A 23,330-nucleotide genomic window follows, 5' to 3' on the forward strand; every position below is an offset into this window, starting at 1 on the left:
CACTACCTGATTCAATCTCCTTTTTGGAGAACAATGGATAAACAATGCCTGCAGGGCAACAATATCTGTGCCTGCAATATCCCATTTCTCAGTCCACACAAAGCTGTTGGAGGCTCCAAGGACTCAAGGGCAGAAGAAGAATTACTCAGCAAAATGTGGGCTCTTCTGAACTGGTTCCAATCAATGGGTTTATGAAAACCCTGACTGGCTTGGCGTAATTCTTCTTAGCGCCCAATCCTATCCAACTTTCCAGTGCTGATGCAGCTGCGCCAACAGGGTGTGTGCTGCATCCTGTGGTGGTGGAGGCAGCCACAGAGGCATCATCAAGATAAAGGAACATTAAGGGGTGCTTGCATGAGTGCAAGTCTAGAACTCAGTTTACTTTTGAGCATGTATTCCAAAGACCATACTGCCGCTTCATTAAGAGAGTTAATGCACTGCAGTTGCCTGTAAACTGGATAAATCTTTACCTCTGTGTAGTGAGGTATTTCAAAATGAGAGTCTGTAGAAAAGAGGCATTCTAGGAGTTCCATTTGACCAATAGACAAATCTGTACTCAAACAACGAGAGGATGATCTTTGTCTTTGTTCATAGGACACTTTGATGCCTGTACCTATAAATCTATTGTGAGAAATAAAAGAAACAAATATTAAACTTATATTAACAGAATATCCCCCAATGTTTACATTTACAATTATTTTAAGAATATACTGAAAGTTCATCAGTTGAATTGCATATGTCTCTATAACAGAACAAGGAGAATGAATGCTTCTGTTGCTGTCCCAGTTGCAATGTGTGTTAATGATTAGTTACTTGTAGAACACACACTAGACTACATACACACTAGACTACACACACCAGAAATTGAAAGCAAGCAAGTAAAAAAGACTTGCTCACTATCCCAATAATCATGTTTATGCAACACCTTAGCTGCCCCCAATCCATTTATTTTGCCTTCCAAATTAACATAAATTTCCAACCTTGGTCCACCAAAGATGACTTCTGAATTCAATGTAGCTAATAGTCAACCCTCAGCACAAGGAGTCGTTATTGCTCAGCTGACCCTCATGCAGGCATGAGGGCATTCCCCTTCTGTAAGGAATGCCCCCTATCCTCTACCAGAGAATATAATTGCCTAAAATGCTAGCATACTAGCTCAGACACTCACAAAATGTGCTCATTCACTTCATTAAAGAGGGAGCTCTGAGATAGAGGAAAGCTGACTCTGCTAAAGTCAATGGCACCTTCCCTATGAGGAAAGGCTACAGTGTTTGGGCCTCTTCAGTCTAGAAAAGAGGTGCCTGAGGGGGGACATGATTGCGACATACAAAGTCATGCAGGGGATGGACAGAGCAGATAGAGAGAGGTTCTTTTCCTTCACACATAACACCAAAACCAAGAGACATCCACGAAAGTTGAGTGTTGGGAGACTTGTTGGCAACCTTCAGTCTCAAAAGACTATGGTATCACGCTCTGAATGGTTGTTCTGGCACAGCGTCTCGTGTGGCTGAAAAGGCCGATTTGGGAGTGATAATCCCTTCCACACTGGAAGCAAGTGTAGTGTGTCCCTGGTCTGTCTCCCTGGCTATGGGCCTTCCTTCTTTGCCTCATTCTGTTGGCAAAGTGTCTCTTCAAATTGGGAAAGGCCATGCTGCACAGCCTGCCTCCAAGTACAACGCTCAGAGGCCAGGGTTTCCCATTTGTTGAGGTTCATTCCTAAGGCTTTCAGATCCCTCTTGCAGATATCCTTGTATCGCAGCTGTGGTCTACCTGTAGGGCACTTTCCTTGCACGAGTTCTCCACAGAAGAGATCCTTTGGGATCCGACCATCGCCCATTCTCACAAATGACCAAACCAACACAGGCGTCTCAGCAGTGTATACATGCTGGGGATTCCAGCTTGTTCCAGGACTGTGTTGTTTGGAACTTTGTCCTGCCAGGTGATGCCGAGGATGCGTCGGAGGCAGCGCATGTGGAAAGCGTTCAGCTTTTTCTCCTGTTGTGTGCGAAGAGTCCATGACTCACTGCAGTTCAGAAGTGTACTCAATACGCAAGCTCTGTAGACCTGGATCTTGGTATGTTCCATCAGCTTCTTGTTGGACCAGACTCTTTGAGAGTCTGGAAAATGTGGTAGCTGCTTTGCCAATGCATCTGTTTAGCTCGGTATTGAGAGAAAGAGCGTCGGAGATCGTTGAGCCAAGGTACACAAAGTCATGGACAACCTCCAGTTCACGTGCAGAGATTGTAATGCAGGGAGGTGAGTCCACATCCTGAACCATGAGTGGATAGAGAGACACTCTTTTCCTTCTCACATAACACCAGAACCAAGGGACATCCACAAAAGTTGGGTGTTGGGAGAGTTAGGACAGACAGAAGAAAATATTTCTTTACCCAGCGTGTAATTAGTTTGTGAAACTCTTTGCCACAGGAAGTAATAATGGCATCTTTCCTGGATACCCTTAAGAGGGGATTGGACCAATTTCTGAAGGAAAAGTTCACTGCAGGTTACAAATCATAGTAGGTATGTGCAAATTCTTGGTTTTAAAGGCAGGCTGCCTCCAATTGCCAGATGCAGGGGAGGGCAACGTGGCGCAGGTTGTGTCTGTTGTCTTGTGTGCTCCCTGGAGCATTTGGTGGGCCACTGTGAGATACAGGAAGCAGGACTAGATGGGCCTTTCGCCTGATCCAGTAGGGCTCTTCTTATGTTCTAATGGGAACCTCACCTACAAAAGGAGTTCTGTGTACATGCAGGAGTACATATAGAACTTCAGATCAGGGATTTTGCAGAGGAGAAGATTAGCTTGTAAGTACATTCCTCTGCAGGTTGACTGCAGAAAAACCTAAGAAACCATAAGATGAGCTAAGAAGCTGTAAAATGAACTCTATTCTTTGCCCAGTTCTTTTTCTCTTAAGAACTGAATTCCAAAAAATAAAATTGCTGCTTGCTCTGCAAATAAGTAGAAAATGCCGGGCTCACTCTGAATGCTCCAACACTTGGGCTCATTCATTAGTCTACATGCATTTGTACTTTGTATTGCATTTGTACACTATTGCAGGGAACAGCCTCAAGTGCATAAAGCACTGCCTCCCCACCTACCATACCTACTACGCAAATGATTAAGAAAGATTTTTTAACTGTCACTGCCCCCATCCATCAAATATATTACATAGTCATGAGTTCAAGTATTTCTACAACAAGTTTAAGACATCAAGAGCTCACACAGAATTGTTCTACGGGGTATCCACAAAAACACCCCCTGATTTCATGATATCTAAACTAATTGAAATATATTGATAAACATGTTGTGAACCGATTCTCTAACAGTTATTTCATTTTTTTCAGGTGATTAGACATCTTTTACCTGAAAACCACAGGTAACCACAGATGTTCTGCAAGTGGCCTGCGAGGTCACCGGACCTAACTGTTTATGACTTCTTTCTTTGGGAGTACATTAAGAGTACAGTTTACGTACCACCACTACCTACAATCCTAGAGGAGCTGAAAATCTTGATCACTGAAGCAGTTCGCATGTTAACTCCAGATATGATGCAGAGCATTTGGACCGAACTGGACTATCACATCAATGTTTGCCGAGCAACCAGAGGGGCGCAAATTGAGTGCCTTTAATGCTACCCTATAACACATGAAACTGAATGAAATCCTGCACCTGAAGCTACTAACTGTGAAAGATTATTACAATAAAGTTGCATGTTATACCTGTTTGAAATCAGGGAGTGTTTTTGTGGACTCCCTGTATTTTGTTTGCTGTGTAATTTGATAAATAAACAAAGTTATACCTAAGGTGGTCATGAGAACAAGCCTTTGCAAATACATCTCGGAGGGACAGAAAATCTTCTGTTGGAAATTTAACAGGATCAACCTTTTCTATTCGAGTAAAAAAATCCTGTGCCATTGGTGTCAGAGGACTAACATTCAATGATGTCTCAGGTGGTGGTAAAGGATCAATATGAAGCACCGACACAGAGAAAGCACCCACTACTAGCCTAAAAAGTAGTTCAGGCCTAGATTCATCCACTGAGACAGATCTGGATGGAAGGGCTGAAATAAAATAAAATTAATCCTGTTTAAGTTAGTTTTCAGTCAGGTGTCTAACATAAGCACATAATATAAGTACCTTAAATTAGTACACAAGTATTAGAGTTGCCACAAAGATATTTCTATACAAGTTATTACCAAACACATCTCTGTTCACCTAAAATAATGCTTCCATTTGATTAAACTATTTGGGCACACATTATTTCAGATACTATAAATATTACCTTTCTATGCAAGATGAATTTTAAATACACCCAAATCTCTCTAATTACAGAAAAAAAAACCTATATTCTGTCTAATTTATAAGTAAGATGATACAGTATATATACTGAAGCATTCAATTACGGGAGCACAGGTTAATGTCTATATGGATAGATTGTCTCAAATATTATGTCACATCAGCAGGCAGGAAGGAACTTACTGCCACCAGGGACTTCAAGTTACAATCCTAAACAAATTGACAAGACAGTAACAGCCCAATCCTATGCATGTCTACTCAGAAGTAAGTCTCATTAAAGTCAATGGGGCTTACTCCCAGGAAAGTGTGGATGGGATTGGGCTGCCAGTAAGCTCCATGGAGCTCAACTGAATTTAACCAACGTGAAGGGTAGGGGCCAGGTTTTTATCTGATCTTACAAGCAAAGCATGCTTGGCAACAGTTCACTGGTAGTAAATTGCTTCTCCACTACAAATATCCAAAAACACAATTCAGACTTTAAATCATAAAACTGGCATGCAAATAATTAGAAGAAAATCACTTCTAATGCATATTGACTTCTAGGTTAATGACAGAGCATGGCTGAATTCTATGTTGCTTTGACTTAATACTGACTTCTAGGTTAATAAAGCAACACTGGGTTCTATATTGTTTTAAAAAAGGTTTCAAACATGGAAAAACATGGAGAAATTCAGTAACATGTTACTTACAAGTTCTTCGTAGTGCAGCTAGATGAACTACACTGGGTGCAAATGATGAACCTCTTACAGGGGGCGGTTCTTGTTTTTCTTGATCAAGACAATCTCCCCAGGTTGGCTGCTGCCAAAACAACAGTATAACTATTGTGCTCACACAACACATCACATCAGCCTTAAAAAAGATGTTAGCATCATTGTATCTCAGCATATTATAATTATGGGGTACCCATCAACAGTGAGTTTTTTTCCTTGACTCTGCTACTTTCAATGTGTGCGTGTTTTAAATCCCAATGGGTGGTTACATTTTGCTAAGATGAGAAAGGTCATTTGACCTTTTGATTCTATAGTCACAGAAAAAATGCCAATTGTTGCCATCAGACAGTAATGAGTTGTGATGGTACTGAAAACACATTCTAGTACTAACTCCTGGCTAAGATAAAGTCCATATTATAGGGAAGGCAAGCAGTTTGTTTAAAAAAAAAAAAAAAGAGTTCTGTACCATTTACAAATCTTTGCTTGAACTTCAGAGCAAACTTACATCTGAAGTTAATGTACACATTTTGACAGTTGGGTGTAAAAGCTTACCCTAGAAGCACATATGAAATAATACATGCAAGTCTTACCATTTTCATCTCAGAATATGATCATCTTTCAGAATACATGTGTCAAAGAATCATAAATATTTTTAAGTCTCAGCATGATGGTCATAGAAATTAACCATATATCAACATATTCATTACTTTTGGATTCTTAGATGTTGAAATGCCTGTGGAAAAGGTCCACCTGGGATTGCGATAGGAGAGTGCGGGCAGCTCAGAGCCTGCGTATGGCATCTGAGTCCACAAAAGCTCTCCTGCTCAATATGGGTCACAGAAGTTATTTTTGCCTCTTCCTAAAGGCATCTGCCACCTTCATCTGTGTGATGCCCTAGCCATGGGGAACCAAGTCTTTTAGTTTCAGGGGAAGTGACACTGGTTTGTGTTCAAACAGCACTTTGTCAAGTCTAGGTCTGGTTGGTGTCTGCACTTTTGCTCAGCTGTAAACCTAGTTTTTCCTGTCATTTTCCTGGCATAACATTGTCATGGCAACAGTTTCAAATCTCAAACAAATTCTAATACTAGGCTTACTAACACTACATGAAGTTACAGTAACACAGGCCTACAAAATTGAGGGTCAGAAAAGTTTTTCCCAAACTTTATGGTGGTTTGATATGAATTTGGGGAGTCGATTCCAAAAATGGCATCCGTTTTGCCCTATCACGTCTAGTTTTGGAGATATAGTATAGCCTCATTAGTGAATGGTTCAAGCAGCTTCCTCATGAGGAATAGCGCAAAATAGGGCAAAACGTGATAGGGCAAAACGGATGCCATTTTTGGAATCAGCACCCCAAATACACCCAGGAATTGGTGTAACGTTTAAGGAAGCAAAATGTGTGTGTTGGCCTGTGTAATCATACATCATGTTTTGTCAAGACCATGCTAGGCCTACAGTACGCAAATTCAGTCCTTTGGTGGTACCTTCCCCGAGTGATTACAAGGCCTTTCTATAAAAGCCCAGGCACCCACTGGGACATCAGGTCAGGGTAAACTGGTACTGAGAGATTAGTTTCAATTTTTTTTTAAAGGTCAAAACTCATTTATTCAAAAGGTAAACAAGATGAACATACCACTGTAGCACCAAGCGGAGATCCTGATGGAGGAGTAGTAGTGTATGTACTAGTTAAAGAAAGATCTAAATCCATAGTTGGTGGGTCTCCAAGAGGTGGGAGAGAGGAGAGGCTGTGAGACATCTCCATGTCAGCCATTGAGAAGAAAACTTCTTCTTCTAAAGAAAAAAAGACACCTTATGTGGTTTGTAATGACAAACTACATTACATAAAAGTCAACCTAGTATCAAGAGCCCACACAACTACCCAATAGTATGTTAGCAATTATTAGGCAAACTTTTGGGTGGAGGCTCAAGGACAGGACTAAAATTTAGTTAAAGAACAAATGTTGCATTATGCAAACCCTACCTGATATATATGCAGGCTACAAGGACGTTCATAACTTATGCTACACTGAATCAAACTCATCTCTTCATCCCCAAACCAACATGCAACATTGAGCCACTGAAGAGACAAGACTGTCCAACCATTAATCACAGTGCAGAGACTGGAAGCAGGCCTTAAGATTGTGTGTGCCCTCTCTCTAGTCCTTTTGCTCTCTCATGCAAATAACCTCCAGCCTTTTACAATGCTTAGACCACCATCTATATTAACCATTAATGTTAACCAGGAATTAAACCAGCTACTAACTATAGTTTCAAATCCTGGTTAATACTGGTGCAGTTAGCAGTTGTAACTGTGCTGAAAGACTCAGGATGTAGCTCACTTAGGTACAAATCAATAGGAACTTCTCCCACCTTCCAAAAATGTAAACTGGTGCTGCAGGGACATTATCGTGGTACCAAGCAAGACACTGTGAAGGTGTCTTAGGGTGAAGCGTTGCTCTGTCTATATTTTAATCCTTCAATCTTGGTATAAACCCCTTGATAAGCTTGGTAGCCAAGACCTCATAAAAGGTTTTCTTACCTTACCTAGCCTTGAGGTCCCTTGTGGACTCTTATCCTTTTGATCTGCCCTCCCAACCTTCTCTTTCTGTGTAACTTATTGACTGCACACTCTTTTTTCACCTCCCCTTAAAACTCTCCATCTAACTTTTAGCCAAGACAACAGGAGCCTGGAGTTCTGCTTCCAAGCTCTCTTAAATGCGATTCTCATGACCAATCCACCAAAGACAGTTTTGAGATACTCCTACAAACATCCTTCTGCCTGGTGCTTTATCCATTCTCAAAGGCTTGATGTAACAGTCAAGAATGTCAATGGTGACAGAAGCCTCCACACTGGCTTCCTCCGAGCGCCTTGTGTCGGCTTGGATGTGCTGACGCAAGGACCAAAGGTAGGTGGGGAGGATGCAGGAGAGAGGAGTTCCTGGGCAGTGGGGGGTGGCCCTGGGGGCGGAAGGGCAGGGAGTGTGAGGGGGGGCTGGGATCTGGCAGTTATGCTGCATCCCAACCCCTATTCCTGGGGAGAACAGAGCGGCTACAAGCTGCTCCACTCTCCTCTGACTTGCGCCACCTCAACAGGTGGCGCAAGTCCGAGGAGATCCATAGGGGCCAGCAGCCCTTACCTGGTGATAAGGGGAAATGTTTCTGGCTCTGGCTGAGCAGCTTATGGTCACTATCCTGTGCTGGATACAGCGCAAGCCTTCTGGCTTGCCTGTTCCAGTGCAGGACAGGATTGCGCCCTAAACTCCACAACTGCAAGTCCAGATTACCAAATTGTTCTCTAGAAAACTGGTATGAAACTTCACTCTTTCCTAATAGCAACCAAGTCACAGCTGTGGTTTGACACCACAAACCAATCTTTCCAATTTCTCTGTCTACCCATGAATTTCTGTTATCCTTACCCTGCTTACTCTAAAGCTTGTTAATACTTAAAACACCCTGTGGAAACGCAGAAAATCCAGCACTCTGCAAAAATATTGGGTGACCATACCTTCCTTAACTCTGCTACAGACAGTGTGCTCCCCCTCCTAAGTTGCAGACTGGCACCAGTTTGCTAATCAATTACCGTTAGTATTACCGCATTGCTTTACATACTTACTCCTCCATCCATTATTGAAAGGATCCCCTCAATAAACCATGAACGCATTTTGGTTACATTCAGGTTGCGACTCCCTTCTTCCTCTGGTACCAGATTGGGAGGTGGATGCACTACAGTTAATGGCCCCTTAACATTCATGATTTAGGAAATGCATGCATTGTCGGTACATGTGTCTTGCAGCATTTGTGGTTAACAGCTAAACTTATTTGGTGACATTCCCATATCCTAGAATCCTCCAGTAGTTGCTCACCACGACTGGAAGGAGTTCTGGCTGCCTCCGACTCATAAAAACTTGGATCTGACTGTGCTCCTGCTGGCAAAGTTTCTTTTCTTAGGTAACGCTTGAGCTCCATCTGGATCCTATACTCATCTTCTTGCTGCATTGGTCGATTTTTCTTATCTTTATTAGATAATTCCATTCTGCTGGGATTCTCTGTATTCAAACACAGGATAGTAGAAAAATGATGCTCAATTCCCAAGCCCAAAGAAAGCAAAGACACCACACAACCCTCCCTCTCACCCTACTGCCACAATCACTCAGATTCTTCAATTAAAAACCTGCATTTCAAAAATTCTCTGCTGAGTCTCCAAGAGATTCACCTTTTGATACTTTCAGGTAATGAAACCATAGAAACACTGTACAGGTGCAGCCTATTTATCCACAGATTTTTTATCTGCGGATTTGTCTCAACGAGAATGGGGTGGGGAACCGAAAGTCACACACACCTTTGCCTCCTTTGCTCTGCGCTGGCATCTCACTCCATTTCCAGGCAGCCCAAAACCCTGCAAAAAGGCTCTGTCTCGCCCAGGCAGGGAAATAGCCTTGGAGCCCTGGACTAGCATTTGTCACTGTTTCCAGTTACAACTGTGTGACAACTGGTAAATTACTTTGAAATTCACTCCAGAAACCGCAAATATCTCAATAACTGCTGAGATGTTAAGCATTCAAAAGTGCCCTTCCCCGGCAGATACAAACCCTCAGACTGAGATATATTTCTTTAATTACTTAGATATTACTGAAATGCAAACAAAACCTAAATAATTTGGGACACAATCCATCCAGTGTTAAATGTTTTTGAAACTGTTTGATTTTATTGGGGAGGTATACTCATTTATTCAACCCCCTCTAAAATAATTGGACTGAAAAATGCTTAACTTGATTGTGCCTTTTTTTCTGAGACCTTAGTAACAATACAAAGGACTGACTGACGTACGCAATGCAATTTCTACAGTACTTGCCTGGTCCAGCAATGGCTGCTAACATGTCCAGCAGAAGATGTACCTGCCTAGGTGACAGGAATAGGTGCATGGAATCTATCTGTCCATCTACATCCAACTTAAAAACAAATTAAAAGATGAATGAATTAACACCCTTTTATCCGCTCATATCATATAATTCCTAGTACATCAACCCAGAACAAACGTTTCATCCCCATATTTAATTCCTTGTTCTCTGAAAGCTGTCAATACTATCTTCTATACAGATCATACTCAGAGAAGGTATCACAAGAAAGCACATTTTGAATAACACCCCTATATATAGAACTGGATGCCTAGTGTTTCTGCCCAATTTCAGCACATTCTTCACTCCACTGTAGCTCCCTGTGCTACATATTCCCTGACCCTCAAGACTGGCATCTGAAGAGGCACAAAGGTACCCTTCCAGGAGTTTCCTTTCACCTACATCGGTTGTGATCCAATCCACTGGAGTGGATTCTTGAGCAAGAAATGCCTGGGCTGTAAATGTAATTATAGGTATAAATCAGGAAAGGTGTTGAGCCTTTTCTGATTTATATCTACAATTACATTTACAGCCCAGGCATGTGGGCTTTAAGGGTTCACTCACACAGTACATTTCTTATTCATGCAAGAAGTCCAGAATTCCCAAAGTATGCACTTGTGTGGGTGCTTATAACGTGTAAAGAGACATATTAGCAACTGTATCATTAGTGATGAAGCAATCACAAATCAAGTTGTAAGCCATTTTCACTATTGCAACAAAATTACAGTACCTCTAATCAGATAAATAATTGCCAACCAGATCTATAGACGATTCACATATTGCTTTTACCCTACAAGCATGTATCTGAGGAATACTAGAATGCTTGCTCACAGACAACAATGAACAAGCTCTAACAGGAAGGAACTACCTTTAAACTGCATGAACTTTAGAATACAAATGGTGGATGCTAAACACTTCTTGTTTAAGTTCGGTAATGAAGATGGCACTGAGGATGTTACAATGGACTAGATATGCTGAAAAGCCCAGTAAGAAAATATAGCCTACTAAGAGCCAAATCCCATCCAGTTTTCCAGCACTGGTGCAGCCATGTCAACAGGGCATGAACTGCATCCTACAGTAGGGGGGCCATCATGGGGGCCTTCTCCAGGTAAGGGAATGTTTGTTCCCTTTCCTTGGGGTTGCATTGTGGCTGCACTGGCATTGGAAAGTTGGATAGGACTGGGGCCTAAGGCACCACTGCAGCAACTTTGTTGGCACAAATGCTTAGGGTTGGGAATGGAAAAGCTCTAACACTATCAGCTGCTGTATATAAAAAAATCTCAGCCAAAATACAAATATTAAAAATGTAAAAAAAATTTTTTTTCTTCTTAATGCCATCGATTCCTACCTAACTTGCAAAATTTCATCTTTTTCTTAGTGTGGAGGGGACTTGTGGCATATGCCCCACCCTCCCCCTTGTTCCACAGGAGCAACTGCTGAAAAAAACAAAAAACAAAAAATCTATTGCATGTGCTGTTGATACTGAGTGTGACAGTTTGCAGGTCCCACAGTGTATTGTTTCTGCCCCGGGTTGGGCATTTTGGGAAGCAAATGTAAATATGCAGCAGCTGTATGTGTTCTTTAGAGTTTGTTCACAAGGGTTTTAAATGGTTACCATACAACTGCCCCACAATCATAAAGGGCTTATTCTTGTCTTTTTTCCTGGTCCAGCAAAATGACTAGGTCAGTCAAGTGGTAGAAAATAGTTCCCAGGAAGAGGGTGGAAAGTGTTATGACGGCTTAGGACCTTTAAGTAGAACCAAGGAAGGCAAAAAACACATGTCTCCAATTCTCGTCTGCAACGTCTCTTGTAGCAACCCCAATGTGCACCTTTATTTATAACTAACCTTTGCTCCAGGAAGGACTTCATTTTGCTTTAACGTAAGGCTCAGTTCTATACTTCCAATCAGCCTACATATCTGTACAGGGTCTGAGGGAGAAACCTCTGGCAAGTCTCGCGCTAATTGTGGGTGTGGCTCATACACAATTTTCGGATTCCAGCTAGGTGAAAGCTTTGGTTCAGTTGCCTTTGAAAGAAAGGAAAGGAGATAAAAGATATTGCAATTAAAAATACTGCATATCCTATCTGGGGTATATAATGAGAGGTATAACACACACACCTACACCGAAAATAACGGTATCAGCTTTATCAAAATGACACCATTTTTCAATACCTTGCATAAAGCTTGAGGTGCTTGGAAAAAAAAAAAAAACTATCATTTTCTCATATCAAAAGTTTATCTTTTAAGAACATAAAAATAATCCTGTTAGATCAGGCCATCTAGCCCGGCATCCTGTTTCCCACAGTGGCTGACCAGCTGCCTCTGGAAAGCCTATACAGGCAGCCACCGCCACCGCCTGGTATTCACAGTAAACAATGGTCCAACTAAAAGGTCACATGAAGTATATTTCCAAGTTGAAGAACATCAACAATTTACACCTTTCGCCTTCACTATGGGACTGGTCTCTCAGAGTTTTGGAAGTATTTTGTGATGCTCATTGTGATGAGCATACAATATCCCAGGCTGTACTTGGTGAAATGTTGCATTTATTTAGTTGTCACAATGTGATCCTGCTCTCTTTCAAGCAACTCACAGCAACCCTCCAAGGTAGTTTATGCTAAGCAACAGCCATGCTGCTTATCAGGTAGCCTTGGCTAAAGAGGAATTTGAACCTGAGATTTCTTACACCCAGATCTAGCCACTAAATCACACTGAATAGTCTCAAACAGTTGGATTCAAGACATCCAGAACTGCAGAATGGGAGGAAACACAACAGTAAAGAACAGGTGGGAACCAGGTCAATTTCTGTATGTCTGCCTGTTCAGAGATAGCTGGGATGAAAGCATGGATATAGTCCAACAACACAGCAAGATGTACGTGTATAGTTGATGAATTTGAATATCTAGGTAGATCTAAAATATTTTTACCAACTGTGTAGCTGAGCCCACTGGAGAAGATTTTGTTGAGGCTGGAAATTCATCCCAGAAGAAGGAAACACCTGAGAGCTGAAGTAATTTGTGAGCAAAAGCTGTGGGCTGATGCACATTAATTCCAGAGCATTCATCAGCAGTTTCATCACAGTATGCTGTCCTAAAGAGCATGAAAGAAAATAATGAAGTCAGGACAAAAAAAGTAAGAACACAAACTCACTCTGCTCGGTATCTCTAGACATACTTGAAAAAGTATTCTTTGTGTCATTTTTTAAAATACAGCATATCAGTGGTTCTCAAACTTTTAGCACTAGGACCCACTTTTTAGAATGAGAATCTGTCAGGACCCACTGGAAGTGATGTCATGACCGGAAGTGGCATCATCAAGCAGGAACATTTTTAATAATCCTAGGCTGCAATCCTACCCACTTACCCAGGAGTAAGCCCCATTCACTGCCATAGTTAAAAGCATATACAGAGTAGCCTGTTAAAAATACAGATCTGCCACATTTCCCCAAATGCAGCCACAAACCATGGTCGCATCAATTAAAAAATAAATATCGAATGGGGACCCACCTGAAATTGGCTCGTGACCCACCTAGTGGGTCCCAACCCACAGTTTGACAATCACTGCAGTATATGATAGAAGGAAGACTACAGTTTGGTTTCTTGTTGTCTGTTAAAAATTGAGGTCAAAAGTTTATAGAAATAAAATTTAAAATACTTATGATGGATTCGTACAATGAAATAGAAACATAGGAATCTGCCTTGTACATAGTTGAACTATTAGTCCATCCAGTTCTATATTCTCAATGCCAACTGGCAGTGGCTCCCCAAAGACTGAGACAATAACTTTCTCTGTCCTGTGTGAGGAGGTTTCACTTCCTGTTTCTTTAGCAGTGGGCATTTTTACAGGGTGGGGTTGCTAGCCCCACATTCAACCCTCCTCCTTTATCCGAGCCTGGGACTTGCGATGGAGCATGGGATGGGATGAAGCCGAAGCTGCTTGCAAGCTGCAACTGATTGAGTACGCTGGAGAGCACTTACTGCCCAATGTGCCAAATGGTGTGGGAGGATCCAAGTCTAAGTGTGAGGAGGCCAGGGACTGAACCTTCTGCATGCAAAGCAGATGGTCTTCTACTGAGCTATGACCCCAACCCTAAAGACGTATGAAACATCCCAGGATCAGAGCCACAGGAGTCTGCACCCTTCACAAATATTCCTGTCATCTTCTGAAAACAGGGAACTGATTTATTCTGAATCAGACCATCTAGCTCAGAACTATTGATAATAACTGGCAATGGTTCCCCAAGAGTTCAGACAGGATTCTCCTCTGCCCAACCTGGAAATTAAACCTTTTACACACAAAGTAGATGTTCTTCCACTGAGCCAGAGTCTGGCATAAATATGCTTAGGATGTTTATTAAAGGAAAAGGAAGACTCCTAAGCATATTTATGCAAGAGCAAGTCCAGTTGAGCTCAATGAGACTTGTTCCCTAGTGAATACACTTGGGATTAAAGTCTTCAAGTAGAAGATACAGGCATCCCCTGTACCCACGGATCCAGTAGCCATAGTTTCACTAATCCACTGATCCAGAGAATTCCCCCCATGTGCCCATTACAGGACCTTTGTTTTACTGTAGTAATGCTTGCAGAACAGGTGCTTCTTGCTTAACATTCTTGCTTAACTGAAGAACCAAATGTGCAGGAAAGCAGCCTGCATGCTACAGAGAGGCGACTAACTGAACAGGAAGTAGGTTTCTATGGGTGCATTTATTTATATAGGGTTCCCCCCATACCTGTAGTTTCTGTATCCATGGGGCGGTGGAACAGAACCCCTGCGGATGGGGGGACGGACTCCTATAATGCTACCAATCCAAGAAATCCAGCAGCAAGGACACCCCCAAGGTAGACCTGCACACTGAGAGCACAGCCCCTTTTTGTAGTACCTTTTGCCCATTCTAAATCACATACAACGTCTGTTTCCACACATGAATTGCACTTGCCAGATCAGGGTAAATGCATCTGTAGAAAATGTTGATATATTTCAGTCTTTTGGATTCTCATTTAAGAAATGAGAAAATGGGAATTCTGAAATAGGATGTGTTACTTCTGGTACTCCTTACAGTGAACTACTGTACAAACAACTGAGAAAAAAAGGTTTCAAAAGGAAAACTTGAAACACCAGTAAAAAGGAATACCTTAAATATTTTAAACTGCTCTATTAGTTAGCTGTGGAGGAAGAAAATTTTTCTGTATGAATAAATTAGGATTAGCAAAATTACTCAGTTCCCCTCTAGAGAAACAGTAGAGTGTGAATATACTTTCCATCTGGAGCTTGCCAAATTTAGCGCCCTTACAGACTGCACTGCGTAACAACTTAGCTGTGCCACAGAACACTTCTGTGCTCATGCAGCAAAACCTACAACATAATTAAAGCACTGGGCACTGTGGCAGAATCCCATTCTTCTGATAAATCCCCAGTACAGAGCAGTTCTACTATAAGCACAATTTGCCCCCAGATTCCAGTGACTGTGGAATTCCATAGTGTAAATCCCATAAAAGGAGACAAAAGGCTTCTCTTAAAAACAAAACAAAACCTGAAACTACTTACTTCTCAACATGGATTTCAAGTGCTGTTCCACTTTTGGAGTTATCTGGCACATGTTCAATTCTCAGAACAGTGTCTAAAAAAGTGACTTTCACTCTTCTTAAAACTACAGAAAAAACCAAAAGTGAAGACAGTAATAAGCAAGTCAAAACATAATGCAGAAAACATATCTAGTCAAGCATATATATGCCAATCAAAACAAGTCAAAGGTAGCATCCAGAACATAGTGCTTATGCAAGCTACCATCTCTATCCCTTCCTCCCTTGCCAAAGTCCCCAAACAACAAACGATAAAAGTTCTCTTCTTAGCTTCTGAGTATGCCCCTGTAAAGGCCCCTCCATGCCATCCCCACACTGCTTCCAAAGGTCTTCAAGCCGCCAGAAGTGGCTTTTCAGGGGTCTTGGGGACTTCCACAAGCATAGCTTCCATGAGTGCTAAAGGTGTTAGAAGAGCTACAATGCTAAAAGCACCACAAATTATTATGTGTCCCCTTATTTAGAACTATAAATAGATCAGTCTTCTCAGGGTACTGCTACACTCACAAAGGGTATTTCCATGAGACCCAAAGTGTTCCCTTTTCATCTGCAGGCACACACATATGCTGGTATGTCCATCTCTTAGAATGATTCAGCCCTTCTTCTCTTCAAAGCAGGGGGACCTCTTTAGCCTGACCTCCTCCCTCCCTTGTGGCAAGTTAGTGTGTGCACAAAGGCTCAAAATTGGCTTTTTGGTGTGCACCCTGTGGACAGAGAAGGCAGGGCAGGAACTACTTCCCGCTCCTCAGTTGCTCACTGGTGCAAGGAGCTGGCCAGATTGTCCCTGTCCTAGATCACTATGAGTGCCTCAAATGCTTTCCAGTTTGGGGTGGGCTTGTGCAATCTAGTTGCCTCTGTCTCTTCTTTATGGGGGTTGACTGTGTGTCCCCAGCAGGGGGCATGGCTTGAAGTCAGGGTGAGAATGCCTGGCCAGGAGTTCGGCAAACGGCTAAGGATGCTTCAGGGAATCAGCCTCCATCCTACAATCTTGGGTTTTGTATATAAAATGAATTCATTTCATCAAATAAACCAAGAGAAAGAGAAGATGACTTTTCCAGGCTAAAATTGCAATAAAGTGTTGGCCTGATTAGCAAAGGATACCTTAGCTTAACATAATGTAACAAATTGCTTTGTTATTTAGAGATTTAATACCTGTTTCAATTGTTTCAGCAAACTTCTCCAGACCTTCAAATGGTTGGGACCCTTCTCCTTGTTCGTCTGTCAGTTTCTGGCTAAGACATTCTTTTGCAAGTTGCATACTACTAGTCATAAAGCTTGACCAGTACATGGGCTCTGAACTAGAAGCTAGGAAAAAAAAAAGCCTGGGCTGTTTAGACATCAACAGACTTTAGCAAATGAAAGACCAAGTCCAAGGTGCAGCTAGTCAGGGATTTCCATGAGATATATTCAGAAGCTGTAGCTCCAGTTTCTCTCTTTGCTTGTGTGTGCGTGTGAGAGAAAGACACACACACAAGTTTTGGGTACAGACCAGTAGCGGTATTTTTATACAATCATAAGGATTATGTGTGGATCACATGCCTGCCAACCCTTTTACTTTCTTCCCCAATGATATCCCAAGGTGCAGCACACCAAATTTTGGAATGGAACAGCAAGGAAGATTGTCAAGGCAATCTATTGTTATTTACTAAACTTACCTAGACGGGGCCTTGGCCTGAAAACCATCTCCAAACCTTTCACTTCAAGAGCACAGTTATCCTGAAGCAAAGAGCCCCAGGGAACAGACAGAGAAATTGACTGGATAAATCCCTCAGTGACTTCCAGAGGAGCATCTGCTGACTCTAGTATCTCATTAAGACTCTAAAGTAGGAAAAAAAGAGGAAGACCCCAGAATTAATTCCATATTTATATAAACTGCTTTTTATTTGATATTGATGACATCTTAAAGATATAACACACCAAAGATGAGTCTCTCTCCTAATTATGTTTTGTTCTTTGGAGGAGAAAGAGGAGATTAATCATGGGTTTGGTTCTGGCTCCAGCAAACAAAAGTGTTGCGACCCCCACTGTCGACCAGATACTGCTGCATGTGCACCCAGGTAGCAGCACTGTCCTTCACAAACAATAGGAATGCATACCAAACCAGAGACTACTTGTTGTTGATGCTGCAGCCTGTGTCTTTCAAAACCCTCTGTATTTGCCCTTGCTTTCTACAGCCAACTGTCCAATAGTAGAAGAGGACACATGATCCTCCACATGGTTAGATGTGCAGATGACCAAGGAGGCCCACACCGTACTTCGCAGCAGCGACCAGAGTGATCCCAGCTACTTCCTTTGTGGGATGCCTGACCTACCTGTTCCAGACAGATCCCTGAGGATTTGCAAACTCCATGCAGAGAGTGACCTAACTGGTGCTGCCAGACCTCACAACAGTTTGCTTTCTGTCAGATAGCTTGCAAAGGCACAAGAGCCCTGCTGGGACAGAATAATTAGTACCCCGCTTGTGTGTTTCTCTTTAAAACACAGAGCAGTACCTGAGATTATGCAATAAAAACTTTAATTAGATTACACTTGTTGTCACCTTATTAACAGATATGGATTTCTTCACCTCACCCCTAGTTCAGTGGTTTCCAACTGGTGGGTCATAACTTGCCAGCCAGGGAAGAACTTTTTCCCTACTCCTTTAAGAGGCAGGGGAGAGGGAAGGTAGCAACATGACTTTTTTTACACTTACCTGAGGGAGTGCCAGCTTCCAGGGATGTGTGGAGAGCCCTGCAGAGGGATTTCCTTAAGCCTCTTTTACAGTAAAAAACATGACTAAAAACCACTCCCTTGGAGGCCGGTACTCCCTTAGGTAAGTGTCAAAACACACTTCTTCTCCCCCTCCCACGGCAGCAGAATGATCCTGAGGGCCACATTGCAGGGGAGGGGCTATGGCTGCAGACACTGTGCTCCCAATTCCCTTGTAGGAGTTTTGTCCTAGTTCAGTGGTTCTCCAACTGGGGCATTGCAAGGAACCAACCAGAGAGCCCTGGCCTCTGATGCCTTAAGGGGCAGGAGGAGGCAGTGAAGCAATTGCTAGGATTGTATCACTTTGGAGGGGTTCAGGGGGTTGCTGAGACTTACCACAGCCTGCAGCAGCCTCCCAGGGGTGTAGAGAGCCCTGTGCAAGCCTCCACAGGGCTCCCCAACATGTGGAGACAGGCAAAATAATGATTATGACCCACTTCCGGTTTGCAATCACAAAACCAGAAGCGGGTCTGTCACCTAGGCCCAGCCCAGGGGGCCTGGAATTTCTCAGGAGCAGGGGTCTCCTCAAGGGCAGGGGCCTCCTCGAGAGCAAGACCTAAGCACTGTCAGGACTGGGGTCCCAGGCAAGACACCTCCCTGGGAGTAGGACCTAGTGCATCCTGGGAGCAGCCAGCAGACACGTGGGCAGAAGGGGTGGAGGTGGCCCAGCCCAAGGCTGGCTTCATAAGGAGGCTGGACAGCCTAGAGAGAGGTCACTCCTCTCGGGAGCAGGGCTGAAGGGAAGGCCAGAGGGGGTAGTCACCCTGGCCTTATGCTGATGACCCAGGACCCAAAGGGAACTTTGCTTACCTCAGCCCTGGAAAGAGGGGCCGGGGACTGGGAACTCCCTGATCCTAGGCCTGCCCGGGCCCCAGGGGTGACAGCAGGAGAGATGAGGTTGCAGAACCAAGGACCTGGTATCAACTACCTCCATTGGAGGCCAGCTGAACGGGAGGCAAGCCTGGAGGTACCGGGGGTACTCCTGAGGACAGCTAAGCTGACCCCAGACAACACTGCAGCCCTTGGGAATCCATACCCTTGGCCGACAGGCACCAGCCAGAGCTCTGCCTGAAACCTCAAGGGGTCAGGAAGGAGCAGGGAAAGAGCCTATCATATGCCGACACCATGAGTCTGTGTAAAGCAACAGGGCCTGTGACGTAACAGGCCCCATGAATGTCAAGAGCTTGAGGCGAGTAAACCGTTTGTGCAAAACAGCTGTGTCTGCCTCCCGTCCTTCTTTCTGCCGACGACCAACTTGCCTGGACAGGGTAAGCTCCCTGCGCTCGGTTGCACACCAAGGGGCGGGGTCTCTGCCCGCCATGGACATTACAGGGTCACTTCCATTATTTTGCCTCTCTCCACATGTTGGGGAACACTACGGAGACATCCCACACCCCTGGGAGGCTGCAGTAATTCTCAGCAGCCCCTTGCCCCCCTCCAAAGCAACGCGATCCTGGTGATCACTTTGCTGCCTGCCCCCCTCCCCCACAAGGGCTTACCACAGGGCTCGAACTCCCTGGGAGTTTGAAAACTGCTCCCCTAGTTGTTTCTTACCTCAGCCTCAGAATGTCACTCTGCAGGGGAGGGAGACAGGGTCTCTCAGCCACCAGGGCTCAGAGGCTGCAGCACTGACACCTTGGGTCCCACTGAGGCGGAGAAGCCCCCTCTAATGAAAGAGTGAGGGGAAACCCCTCATTGGTCATGAGTTGCCTGGTCTCTGCAGACATAATGTGTAAGGCAGACAATTGGCAAGTGTGGAGAACAGCATAATGTCAGCTACGTCAAGACTACGGGGTGGCAGATGCCAAAAATGACGCAAACAGCATGGTGCGAGTGTATGCCTATGGTGTAGGCTGGTGAAACAGGCCTTATGTCAAATGCAAGTCACATGCAATGTTCCCTTTGTTTGATTCATGTGCTACAACCAGATTGTTTTCCAATCAGGTGTACTTGATTATGCTGCAGAATGCTAAATGTTCCTAGAGTAGAAGTGTTCTTAAATGTTTTTATTTTTCACAGATTTTTTCTCTAAGGAGGAAGAATGCAAAAAGGTATTGTGTGTTTTTATTCCAAGTGTGCATTTCTATAAATTATAATTATATATAAAATTATAAATTTTTTAAGTGTACTAGGTAGGTGATATGAGAAGTATAGTGCCAGTAGATGCAGCCACAGCCATTACCCACAAACACACACCCACACAGTCAAGCCAATTATTTTTTCCATACATTTCAGTTTATTTTTTCATAAATTTATTTAACAAAAATGAGAAATGCAGAAAATTGTGTTATGCATTTTTATTTTGTTAACTCTAAAAAAAATCACACCTCTATCCATGAGGTGCTCTTTGCATATCTCCAGCCATGGCCTTAGTGGTGGACTAAACCCTGTGTACTGACCAGCTTGGGTTCAAGACCTACCTCTAGCTCCACTTTTTCCCCTACCATGGGGGTTTCTGGTGAGTCACACATAGGAGACTGCAATATTGTTATAACTAGGATCAAACTTCTCTTGCCAGACTCCTGGCTTAGATCTCTGTGCAGTAGGATACCAGTATATCTGTAATTCATGCATGGGTGTATGAGATACATAATTCTATCAATAAAAGTTCCCTCATTGATTTCTTCTTAGGTGGGCAGGAAGCTCTCAGGAGAAGAACCATGTCACCTCTGTGTGCTTTGGGTGCCTCAGCATCCTTTTAATAACTATATAGCACTACTTATCCCCTGGGGGCTGGGGATAAGAATAGGCCCTCAGTTTGGCTGTACTTGTCGTAAGAGGTGACCAAACAGCCACCGGGTAGATGGGACTCGTCAGCCTGGGAAGGCAGCTCATCTGAGAGAAGGAAAACTCTGATCCCAAACCTCCACTGCCTTGTGGCTACATCCAGTTATGGAAAAGGCTTCAGGAGTCAACCTCGAGGCAAAATCTGGAGCCGGAGTCCCTGAGGCAGGTCATGGCTGAACACAGTCATGTTCTGACAACTCCTGCGACGCTGCTGGAACCAACCATATTGGCCTCTGCCTTTCCATTGGACCATTTCAGCAACGTGGAGAGGGGGGATTTGCTGCATGGGTAACAGTCTATCCTCCATACCTACTTTACCCAGGCTTCGCACACTGGAGGACACTCTGTTCCAGAACCACCATTCAGAGCGTGACACCATAGTCTTCTGAGACTGAAGGATGCCAACAACCTAAGCACTACTGTGCTTCCAACAACAGCAGGATCCAACTCATCAAACAAATACCATGAACTTGAAATTAAGACACCAAATAGTTAGGTACCAGAAGGTGGGTTTGTTCAGTGCTGTTTCATACCACAACAGTAAAAGCCATCAATCTGAATTACTGACTGAGGTTTTAATGGCAATGGTAGACAACCTTTTGGTGGCTATTTCTACAATGATCTCTCTGGTAGTCTGAGCCAAACAATGGGATCACAATACATTGTTCAATGATGAGATACCTATAGGTACTTAAAAGGTAATGGGAAAAGCAACAAGGAGGCTAGAGTTTAGCATCCAAGAGTAGCTCTCCAAATATCATGATGAACATTACTCAGCTAAATCAACAGAACAGGCATGGCAAACAGTAGCTGTAGAGAAGATGCAGCAGATGATGTGGAAAGCAACCAGTAAGTATAAACTGTACCCTTCCCCAGTTCACATGCAATTTATTAAGCTTTCCTTCTGTACTTAGGAGAAGATTTCAGGGTTTTTTTAACTTAATGATCTATACCTAAAAATAATTTGTACTGCCTCATAAGAACATAAGAACAGCCCCACTGGATCAGGCCATAGGCCCATCTAGTCCAGCTTCCTGTATCTCACAGCGGCCCACCAAATGCCCCAGGGAGCACACCAGATAACAAGAGACCTCATCCTGGTGCCCTCCCCTTAACACTGCCCTGCCTCAAGAACACAAAGCACATAAAGCAGCTAGATTAAACTGAACGATGTTTTAAACTATCTTTTTTCCTATGTCCATCAGCATACAAAATAGGCAGAGTCACCAATATTTCATGTCTAACACAGTTTACTGAAGCTAATAAAGCCAACTGGGATACTCACTAGGGCAGTGTTACTCCAACTGTGGGTCAGGACTCACTTAGGTCATGAGCCAATTTCAGGTGGATCCCCACTCATTTCAATGTGTGTTTTAAACAGATCAACAACTGCTTGGGAGTGTTAGAGTATTTTTAAAAAACTAAAACTCATTGTAAATTTTCAATGTACTTAATTTATTCATTTCATTTGATTTTGTTGTTATGGGGTGTTAAAAAATTTCCTGCTTGATTATGTCACTTCTGGCCATAAGTTAATGACATCATTTTTGGTAGGTCCTGACAGGTTGTATTCTAAAAAGTGGGTCCTGATGCTATAAAGTTTGAGAACCACTGCACTAGGGTATATTTAAGCTGAAACATTAAGTTTTTGACTGTCTGCTATAAAAACTGAACTGGGCCACACGTTTATACTTCCAAGTCCCTTTCATCAGAATACCTGTACTCAAAGATTTTGCACAGAAGTTCCAAGGGTGACAACACTTAAGTCAGCATAAAACTGTTCTCATGATTCACAGTTACTCCTCTTAACACATATGCAACAACAACATTTTAGTAGAATGCTATATATGATTAAGGACCTTCAATTTGTTCAAAAATGCATAAGGTAGGTTAGGACAAGATTTTCTTTTAATGCAGTCTGGAAACCAAAAAGTTAAGTCAGTCTGACATGTTATATAACAAGACGCATCAGAATGTCATATTCTTGAGCAAAGCAATCGAATGCTTGAGAAAAGCCCAACTTAAGATCTTGCAGGAACAAAAGCATTGTGAAAATAAAATGATGCAAAAAACTGGACTGGCACCATACCAATACTCTATATAAACAAAACACTTCACGCCTTAATATTTTTCCATACTACAGCACTTGACTCTTTCTCTCCAATCTCTAGAAGTGTCATTTTTGTCTATAATTGCTCAGAAAAGAGGCAAATGTTGACTGATATAGACTTGCCACCACCAACTCTCACTGCTTTGACCTGGATATTAGATTTCCACCATGTCACACAACAGAAGTGACTGTGCAAGATTTATATTAC

General features: G+C 43.0%; 1 protein-coding gene across 4 annotated transcripts in view; it reads right to left on the reverse strand.

The window, feature by feature from the left end:
- The window catches only part of ATG2B (autophagy related 2B), a 62,349-nt gene that overhangs the window by 36,952 nt on the left and 2,067 nt on the right, over positions 1-23,330 (reverse strand). For 2 of the 4 annotated variants that reach the window (XM_066628698.1, XM_066628725.1), the window contains exons 2-12: positions 17,133-17,295; positions 16,630-16,782; positions 15,446-15,548; positions 12,829-12,991; positions 11,747-11,926; positions 9,857-9,953; positions 8,868-9,050; positions 6,638-6,795; positions 4,984-5,092; positions 3,798-4,059; positions 471-621 (exon numbers count right to left, since the gene is read on the reverse strand). In XM_066628698.1, the coding sequence (XP_066484795.1) occupies positions 471-621; positions 3,798-4,059; positions 4,984-5,092; positions 6,638-6,795; positions 8,868-9,050; positions 9,857-9,953; positions 11,747-11,926; positions 12,829-12,991; positions 15,446-15,548; positions 16,630-16,782; positions 17,133-17,295 (1,722 nt within the window). The remainder of the gene's footprint in view (positions 1-470; positions 622-3,797; positions 4,060-4,983; positions 5,093-6,637; positions 6,796-8,867; positions 9,051-9,856; positions 9,954-11,746; positions 11,927-12,828; positions 12,992-15,445; positions 15,549-16,629; positions 16,783-17,132; positions 17,296-23,330) is intronic. The other 2 variants (XM_066628716.1, XM_066628708.1) reach the window with 2 other exon arrangements.

Source organism: Tiliqua scincoides, chromosome 1 (genome assembly GCF_035046505.1).
Source record: "Tiliqua scincoides isolate rTilSci1 chromosome 1, rTilSci1.hap2, whole genome shotgun sequence".
NCBI classification, from domain to species: domain Eukaryota; kingdom Metazoa; phylum Chordata; class Lepidosauria; order Squamata; family Scincidae; genus Tiliqua; species Tiliqua scincoides.